The sequence below is a fragment of the Electrophorus electricus genome, chromosome 6 (assembly GCF_041902795.1).
Source record: "Electrophorus electricus isolate QZ-2024a chromosome 6, ASM4190279v1, whole genome shotgun sequence".
Lineage (NCBI taxonomy): Eukaryota > Metazoa > Chordata > Actinopteri > Gymnotiformes > Gymnotidae > Electrophorus > Electrophorus electricus.
In genome coordinates this window covers 22,264,556-22,275,277 of record NC_137502.1, presented here as the reverse complement: position 1 = coordinate 22,275,277, position 10,722 = coordinate 22,264,556, and the positions used below count along the sequence as shown (strand labels likewise).

The 10,722-nt window shown below is 42.9% G+C and overlaps 1 protein-coding gene across 1 annotated transcript in view; it reads left to right on the top strand.

Moving 5' to 3' along the window:
- The first annotated feature begins 8,131 nt into the window (after positions 1-8,131).
- fgf7 (fibroblast growth factor 7) overlaps positions 8,132-10,722 on the top strand; it is a 13,369-nt gene continuing 10,778 nt past the window's right edge. The window contains exons 1-2 of the mRNA XM_035525464.2: positions 8,132-8,298; positions 8,564-9,097. Of these exons, the coding sequence (XP_035381357.1) occupies positions 8,818-9,097 (280 nt within the window). The 5' untranslated portion in view covers positions 8,132-8,298; positions 8,564-8,817. The remainder of the gene's footprint in view (positions 8,299-8,563; positions 9,098-10,722) is intronic.

The following is a 10,722-nucleotide window of genomic DNA, read 5'->3' as shown; positions in this document are numbered from 1 at the left end:
GCCTGGGTCATTTTCTCAGATGTTTTGACACCGATGAGCAGGTCTAGTCCAGTGTTGGCATCATCTCCGCAGTAGCATGCACAGTGGATTATATGAGAACAGATTTAGATCCTCTCTCTCTCAGCATTCTCTGTAAAGCCACTAACCCCTCTGTCTGATCACGGTCACATTACTCATCATTAAAATGATAGTGTGATAACGAGGAGCAAAGCAGGAGTGCAATAGAGCATCTTTATTACAGCTCACAGAACGAAAAAAAACAAAAAAACAAACACAATGGCAGGAAAAGAGAAAAGCAGTATCTCACAGCTTCGAGGGGGCTTAAACAGCTCAATCTGCAGCACTGGATAGATGTCCCTGTGGGCTTGAAAGAGTGGGGTCAATTAACCAAACAAATAAGGAACATGTGTGCATGATGATGATCAATAAGAAGGTGATTGGGAGCGTGGGAGAGGCTGAGAACTGGCTTGGTGATTGTGCATGTGTGTGTGCATGCGTGTGCGTGTGTGTGTGTGTGTGTGTGTGTGTGTGTGTGTGTGTGTGTGTGTGTGTGTGTGTGTGTGTGTGTGTGTGTGAGAGGGGAGGGGGCATGTCCCTCTGGCAGCCCTGTAAGCTGTACAGCATCAGGAGTTCATAAATCTGGGCCCAAAACAGCACAAAAGTGCTCCAGAAAACTATCAGCATTTAAGAAATTCAAACACTTTTAGACACCTTTCTGGACAGCACATACACTTACAGTAATAAAGGCATCAATCATACAATGTAGTTAACTAATAAAGAACACAAAAACCTAAATGACAGAGACCTCAGTACTGACAGGCTACAAACATGCACTCAAAATTAAAAAAGTACAATACACAAGCATAGCTGACACTAATTGAGGAGTCTATAAACACAAAGTTTTTGAGGACACTGCAACATTCTTAATAGACCTAAGTCAGAAGAATTAACTTTTCAAAACTGTGACATTACACATTTTAAATCACTCTATAATAAATTACCATTAACACACATGAACAAAAGCACATAACTGAACATTTCAACATATTACAACTAGCAATAAATTTCAAAATCCCTGGACCCCCCTCATTACTGAAATAAAACATCTACTCTAAAACCTGAAAAAGCAAGCAGTCCCTATGACATCTTAACTATTCTCAAATGATTCAACATGATTCTGAGTGTGGATTACTTCCCTGACTTCCGCAGTCAAGGTCTTATCATCCATTTTCAAAAGTGGAGGTACATTCAACCCCAATAATTATCAAGGCATCTGTGTAAACATAATCTGAGAATTACTGTTCTCTGTATTATTATTATTATTATTATTATTATTATTATTATTATTATTATTATGATGATGAAGCAGTGTCTTTACTAAAAATCAGTTTGGATTCACACCAAATCTCTGCACATAATATCATATTTACACCCCAGACACCTTGATGGACATGCCAGAACAAACATTTGCATGCTTCATAGACTTCATAAAAAGCTTTTGACACAGTCTGGTACACTGTCCCATTTTACCAAGTTCTTTACAAAGAAACTTGACCTGGGCCCTGGCATAGAACCTGAAAAAGACCAAAACTAGACTTTTCCAAAAAAGAACCAGATCTCTGGGAAACACATCATACTTCACATTAGGGACAAAACAATTTAAAGCTGTACAAACTATTTAGGACTGAAAATTAATTCATCTGGAAACTTCAATCAAGCAGTCAATGAATTGAGAGAGAAAGCATCATCGGATTCTATGCTATTCAAATTCAAATTCACATTTAAATATCAGTTCGTATTTGGTTCAAATTGTTTTAATAGGTTAAAGAACCAGTTCTGATGTATGGTAGTGAGGCATGGAGACCACTCTGGAACAAACATCTAGTTGAAGTTATCCACACTGAATTTTGTAAAAGTATCCTGTGAGTTCACAGGAAAACAACAAATAACTCCTACAGAGCTGAATTAGGCCAATTTCCACTGTTATTAAAAATTCAAATGGATTTTTAAATATTGGCTATATTAAAAAAATGGAGCCCCCCACTCATATCACTACAAATCTCTGCAATGCCAAGAGCTGAGCAGAAAAAGTCCCCTCACACAGCTGCTACTGACACTGAGTTCACTAACAAACACTAACACTGTTACACATCAGGACCAGTCTGAAATACAAATAAACAGACCAAACCAAATTATAAAACTTAAAAAAAAAAAAAAAAACTACATCACCCATTGGAACATACAAATACAAACACAAAGCAAAATGCAGTGCTATCTGGCCCTAAATCAACAGTACACTGACTGATATTAAACAGAACAATGCCAACCAAGTACAGACTCACTGAGCACAGCCTGGCTACCCAGAGACCAGACACCATCACTGTCAGCAGTGCAGCAATGACAGTGTAGAGACAGAGCTGCACTTTCTTACTTTGACCAAATATCCCAAACGTACACCCCATGATATGCAACGCAACACACCACACACACACACACACACACACACACACACACACACACACACACACACACACACACAACCACACACACACACAACCACACACACACACACACACCCAACCACACACACACCCAACCACACACACACACACACACACTCATACAAACACACACACACACAAACACAACACGCAACACGCAACACACACACAAACACAACACGCAACACACACACACACACACCAACACACACACCAACACACACACCAACACACACACAAACACACACACACAAACACACACACAAACACACACACAAACACACACACACAATTAACATGTAGTACAGTCCTTAATTTCCTTAATGTTGTAAGGGTTCATTCATGTTATTCAACTGAACTGAACTGAAGTGATTTCCTCTATTTATTCTGTATTATAAGCGCTCCACTGCTTAAGTCTGCAGACATGTTAGTTTGACCAAAAATCCTTACCCATACATGAACACACATATACATGCCCCTCCTCCCCCCCCACACACCTCCCCCACACAGGAAGACACACACACACACAGCCCACACACACCTCCCCCACATGCACACGCGCACACACAGAAAATGTAAGAGCAAAGAAACTTACACTTTTAACCTCACCATACACATAACTCTTGCCACATCTGTCTGTGTGTGGAACAGCCCAGGAGTCAATCACATGTAACAATTTAGACGCCCCCCCCCCCCCCCTCTCTCTCTCTCTCTGTGTGTTGTGCTTTATTAGCTTCCATACTGTGCTGCTGTAATAGAGCTCAGGCTAACACTACTCCAGTTCCACCACAGTGAGCCCTGCTCAGCTGATGAGAGCGTTGTGTGTCTCTGATGGGAAGCAGAGAGAGTTGCTGTAACACAAAACTGCTGTAACACAAGGGCAGCATGGTGGCACAGTGGTTATCAGTGCTGTGTTCTTGGTTTGATGTATATGTGCCATTATAGGCTCCAGCCACCAGCAACCTTGAATTGGATTAAGTGGATTAGAAGATGGATGGATGCTTTAACACAGGCCTGTACAATCCATCTTCACTCACTGAGCTAGACCTACACAATCCAGACACAGCCATGTAGGAAGACTTGCATCAGACAATCTGCAGTTAGCCACTAGAATATACCATAGCCCCTTTTTAATCACTCAGATAGACCTACACAATCCAGACTCAACCACTGAGCTAGATCTGCATGATCCAGAGTTAGCCACTTAGACTAATCCAGACTCAACCACTGAGCGGAACCTACACAATCCAGGATCAGCCACTCAACAAGATATAGATAATGCAGACTCAACCATTCAGCTCCAAAGAGAGCAAGACTACTTACTGGAATATACTTACTATTACAGGAGCAGCAGTTTGGTGTGGGGTACCCATGCCGGCAAGAGACACTCGGATCGTACTATACAGAGGTTTCAGAAAGCTACCTTACAACGACCTCATTACGTGTATCTTGGTGAGTAATATACAGCAGTGGTCACACTAGATTACATCGTATCTCTATGCTGAGGCAGAGCGAGGGAGAGAAAGATAGAGAGATCACAATTCACCATGAACACCAAACTGTTCCTGAGAGGTGACATTCACCACTAACACTGAACCAATTCTTACATTCACCACTAAATCCAAACTGCTCCTGAGAGGTTACATTCACCACTAACACTGAACAAATTCTTACATTCACCACTAAAACCAAACTGCTCCTGAGAGGTTACATTCACCAATAACACTGAACAAATTCTTACATTCACCACTAAAACCAAACTGCTCCTGAGAGGTTACATTCACCAATAACACTGAACCAATTCTTACATTCACCACTAAAACCAAACTGCTCCTGAGAGGTTACATTCACCAATAACACTGAACCAATTCTTACATTCACCACTAAAACCAAACTGCTCCTGAGAGGTTACATTCACCACTAACACTGAACCAATTCTGGGAGGTTACATTCTAACAGCAAATTCTTTCTGTAAAGTTTCATTCACCACAAATGCCAAACTGTTTATGAGAGGTTACATTCACTAACACTGAACCAATTCTGAGAGGTTACATCCACCACTAACACTGAACCAGGTTCTGAGAGGTTGCATTCACCACAATTTCCTTCAGTTTTCATGCCATTTAGGTCACGTCCCTAACCAGAACTACTTGAAAGAGTGAAGCAGAAAGCATTACAGCAGGTCTTAAATGCTACATTATTAAGTGTGGACATGCCCAGAACAATGTGAATTCTACTTTAGTCCTTTGAACTCTCAAGGCTAAAATCTTTTAGTTACAGCATTTAGCAGACATAATGACTGAACAGTTAACTGTACCCTGACTTTAAATGTGTCTAGATTTAACATGTAGTCCAATAATATACACTTTACATACCATATAAATCTACAGGATTGTGCAGTGGTATATGCAGACTGTACAGCACTATTTATGCAGTTTAGAAGTTATTGTGTTCTCATGGGTGTCTGAGCATAGTGTTGCAATGGTTATTTATAGAGTGGCTCCATGTTTACTGACCCCTTCCCAGAGCTCATCAATTATCATGGAATTTAGAAAGCAAGAGTCGAACCCAAACAGCTGTAGTGCAACCAACAGCAGAGGTGAAGGCAGAGGTGGGTGTGGGTGATTGGAGGGTGGGAGCAGACCACCACAGCTACCACAGTTAAGCCATGTCAAACTAGTACATTACCTCACACCACCTCAGCACCTACAGGTTCAGTAAATCTCTGTGAGGTAGATACATTACCTCACACTACCTCAGCACCTACAGGTTCAGTAAATCTCTGTGAGGTAGATACATTACCTCACACTACCTCAGCACCTACAGGTTCAGTAAATCTCTGTGAGGTAGATACATTACCTCACACTACCTCAGCACCTACAGGTTCAGTAAATCTCTGTGAGGTAGATACATTAGCTCACACTACCTCAGCACGTACAGGTTCAGTAAATCTCTAAGATAGATACATTACCTCACACTACCTCAGCACCTACAGGTTCAGTAAATCTCTGTGAGGTAGATACATTAGCTCACATTACCTCAGCACCTACAGGTTCAGTAAATCTCTCTGAGGTAGATACATTACCTCACACTACCTCAGCACGTACAGGTTCAGTAAATCTCTGTGAGGTAGATACATTACCTCACACTACCTCAGCACCTACAGGTTCAGTAAATCTCTGAGGTAGATACATTAGCTCACACTACCTCAGCACCTACAGGTTCAGTAAATCTCTGAGGTAGATACATTACCTCACACTACCTCAGCACCTACAGGTTCAGTAAATCTCTGTGAGGTAGATACATTACCTCACACTACCTCAGCACTGACAGGTTCAGTAAATCTCTGTGAGGTAGATACATTACCTCACACTACCTCAGCACGTACAGGTTTAGTAAATCTCTGTGAGGTAGTGTGATACATTACCTCACACTACCTCAGCACGTACAGGTTCAGTAAATCTCTCTGAGGTAGATACATTAGCTCACACTACCTCAGCACCTACAGGTTCAGTAAATCTCTGAGGTAGATACATTACCTCACACTACCTCAGCACCTACAGGTTCAGTAAATCTCTGTGAGGTAGATACATTAGCTCACACTACCTCAGCACGTACAGGTTCAGTAAATCTCTGTGAGGTAGATACATTAGCTCACACTACCTCAGCACCTACAGGTTCAGTAAATCTCTGTGAGGTAGATACATTAGCTCTCACTACCTCAGCACCGACAGGTTCAGTAAATCTCTGTGAGGTAGATACATTACCTCATACTACCTCAGCACGTACAGGTTCAGTAAATCTCTGTGAGGTAGATACATTACCTCAGACTACCTCAGCACCTACAGGTTCAGTAAATCTCTGTGAGGTAGATACATTACCTCACACTACCTCAGCACCTACATGTTCAGTAAATCTCTGCCAGCTAAGCCTGTAGAAAATGTATCAAATTTGTCATGTCTCAGCAGTGCAGTGGTGTGGTGCAGCTGGAGCTGAGCAGTCCATGCACTAAACATCACACGATTTACTCACCTAGACCTGCTTACTCACCTAGACTGCAGGGAAAAACTGAATGTTCTGAGTTTACTTTCCTCATGGGTGTCCAACTAGATCATTAGTGTAAAACACCACCTCACTCCATTAATGCAGTACCCTACATAGCTTCTGCATTTCATGCTTCACCATAGACAAATTCTCTCTTCTCTTCAACACACTGAGACAGTACTGTCTCCCTCTCTCTCCCTCTCTCTCATGTGCTTTGTACACATGTACAAGGTGCCAACAGCTGCCTAAGGAAGAGCAGGCTCTGTCAAATCCTTGATTAATTAGTGTTTCAGTCCAGCGTTGAGTTTAATCTTCTGAAAGCTTCAGTATTGAAATGTGAGTATGTCTCAGTCTGACTCTAGGTTTCATGCAGCGTTTCAGAGGTCAGGATTACAGGCTGCTATTTAAAACCGCCCTGCAAATATTTACTTTAATAAAGCACAGCCTGCAACAGTGAACATTCTCAGAGGACCCAGACAGTTCTCTGGCGGTTCCAGACTCTGTGCTTTCTCCAGAATATAACAATGTTCAGCTCTTCCTGCTGGGGTTCGGCACTGAGGAGCACTTAGTTGACTTTCGTTTAAAAAAGTTCTTGAACATGATTATCTGCCTGCGTGTAAGTAAATAGATGTGTGTTGTGTGTGTCCTGAAGTCCGACTGTACCATGCTTTAAAGCAAGAGGGAGTAAGTGGTGTGGGGGTGTTCAGATGTCTGGCTGCTGACAGATCAAGCTGTTTAGACGACTGTTTGGGGAATGAGATGGTGAGTTGGAGGGATGAACTCCACCCCAGCTCCACCCCGCGCACCCCCTCCACCACACCTCCACCCCACGTCCCTCCCCCACACCTTCAGTCCGCGTCCACTGCGTCTCCACCGCACCTCCACCTGCCACACCTCCACTCCCCCCTCCCCCATCTCCAACACACGTCCACCCCACCTCTACCTCCTCCCCATACCTCCACCCTCTCTACTCCACCACCACACCTCATCCCCACCGCTATTCCCCCCACCTCTACCACGCCTCCACCCTCACTGTGTGTCACACGGTAATTGCTATGCTGCGATTACTACATGTTCTGCCAGCACACGGACACACACATACGCATTCAGTCAGCCACTGGAGAACAGAGCTTTGATGTTCCCTTGGCACTACACACGCATGTTAGCTGTGTGGCTGTGTAGAAGTGACTCTGAATGGTTGGTATACTGGAGAAGGCAGAAGAGATGGAGTAGAGTGGAGAATTGGAGGAGTTCACATGCAAATATCCCCGAGGAATTCCTCAACTTTCACTCACACTTACAACTACCTATTACTGAACCCTCCGTACTTCAACCGTTCTCTCTCCACAATTCTTTCCCTCTCTGTCCCCCTCTTCCTTTTCCTCCTCCTGTCCCTCTCCTTCTTTTTTCCTCGCTCTTTCCCTCCTCTCTCCTCTCCCACCCCCTTCTCCTTCTCCTCGGACCCCCCCCCCCCCAGCCCCCTGCCTTGTGTGCGTCTCTTGGCTGTATCTGAGTGGTTGGAGTGTAATTACAGCAGTGTGAGGTCAGCAGAAAGCATTTATCAGAGTTCCCTCCGCACTCACAAACAGGGGAGATGCACAGCAGAGGCAACAGTTTGCTCCATGCACACACACTCATAAGCTCACACACACTTCACATACACACACCCACACACGCGCGGAGCGTATGCACTCCCAGCCGCTCACCCATTGCGGGCGAAGATCGCTGTTTCCAGCAGCTGCATGGAGCACATGTGAGTCAATTTGAGTTTGTTTTTTCGAGATGATGGTAGATGTTATTGTGTATTGAAGAAGATAGACAGACAGACAGACAGACAGAGGTGATCGTGTGAGAGAGAGAGAGAGAGAGAGAGAGAGAGAGGGAGGGAGAGAAAGTGTTCAGATTTAAAGCTGTCCTCAGTTGACACAGCAGCTATTGAGCAGTTACCAGCTAACTGCTGAGAATTACCTGTAGTCGTTACACATGTCTTGTTGTACTGTGTGTTCTTTCTGCCACAGACTAGCCTCAGCTATCTCTGCCTCAGTCCTGCCGTGTGAGAGATAACACAGCTCTGAGCGAGAGAGGGGGATAGAGGGAGAGACAGACGAAGGGAGATACACAGCTTTTCTACGACAGCGCGCACATGGGAGCTGCCCCGCAGGGCTGAGGGATGTGTGTTGCCGGCGAGGCCGGGTCTGGGGTAGCCCGTGGCCGGATCTAGGGCGTTCTATCCCAGCATGCTTCCCCTGGCTACCCCCAGCAGTGCCTTATAATGCACAAATGGGTTTGGGGCTGGACAAGGCCAGACCTACTGTGTGGACTGTACCTGCGACTGCTGCTGTGGATGGGTGTAGTGGGCGGGGCCACAGTTGATCAGAGCATTGAGCGTGTGCTCTCCAACTGCTCCAAGCACGAGCGCTACACCCGTAACTACGACTACATGGAGGGCGGAGACGTGCGCATACGCCGCCTCTACAGTCGCACACAGTGGTTCCTCACTATTGATGAACATGGCAATATCAGCGGTACACAGGACGCCAGCAACTACTACAGTGAGCACACACGTTCACATACGTATACACACACTTGCATGTGCACACATATATACACACACATAGGCACACTTACACCGACACACGTATATATGTATACACGCGCACACACACACAAACAAGCACGTATGTGCACACATAAAGAGACAAACACAAACACATGCATAAACACAAATAAAAACCCTTAGATGAGGAACATATTTACATACTTAGTATAAGAGTATAAACAGTGTACTGTGAGTATAATCAGATAAGCAGTGTCTTCTACCTATTGTCAAGAATGTATTTATTTATTAAGACATATTTTGTGTTTTAATTGCATGTTCCTTGTTTATTGATTTCTGTGGGTTTGTTGTTGCCTTGTCGAAAGGACGAGCTTCAGAGATCTCTTGACTGTTCTAAGGCACCTGGCAATCCAGGTTTTAACAACGTTTGTATCGAGCTAGGTATTAGCATATCTGCGTAAAGCTGGGTGAATGTCTGCGTAAAGCTGTGTGAGTGTGTAAAGCTGTTAGCATATCTGCGTAAAGTTCGGTTAGCATGTCTATGTAAAGATGGGTGAAAATGTAAAGCTGAATCAGTGTGTAAATCAGGATCAGTATGTAAAGCGGGGTAAATCTAGAAGAGTGTGTAAAACTGGCTGAACATGTAAAGCTGAGTTAATGTGGAAAGCTGAGTGAATGTCTGTGTACAGCTGGCTAAGTATTTCTGTGTAAAGTTGGATGAGTATTTCTGTATAAAATGGGGTGAGCGTGTGAAGCTATGTGAATGTGTAAAGATGGGCTGGGGCGTGGACAGAATTCATATGGGTTGCTGAGCTAATTCCTATAATATTCGCCATTAACTCCAAAGTTAGAGGTCCTTGACATTTTAATGAATGGAGTGACGAAAATACCTATGGGACATCTCTCTCTCTCTGTTTCAGGATTCCACTGAATTTCAAAATGTTTTTAATTCCATATTCATCAACCATTTGATACTTAGAAGGCGTTCTTATATTGGCCACATTTACCTTTATATCCTCTATAATAATTACATACTTCTTAGAAAAATGTACTTTGTAAATCTTGAAGAAACACCTTTAGTATGCAGCGCATAAAATCCATAAAACAAGAAATGTATCATTTTTATTTATAAAATATTACATTTTCATAATTCCTACTAAGAACCTTTATACTCAACATGCTTTTTCCAGATATTCTTATTATGTCAACTGCTTGTACCTGTTCATGTGGTATGACATTTCAGATCTGGGAACACATGGGCTTTATAAGTATTTAAATTAAGAAAAAATAAATTATTATTAGGACATATGTAGGATATGCATGAGAACATTATTACATATTTTTTTCAAATAGGCCTAATATTACTCTGTAATAATGAAGTAATACTGCATTAATAATTGGAGAGGTCTGCACACAACAGGTCAGTTGAAGCACCTCTTTCTCCACATCAGAGGTCTAGAGAGAACATCCAGAAAACCTTACAGTGGAGGTAATTTGCTGTTTCCGTGCATATATAATTTAGGTATTTGTATTTTAATTTTACAGAAGGAAAACTTTGAAAAATATAAAAAATGATATCACGCTTGTTAAGAAATATGTACATTGTTTGTAGAGCACATG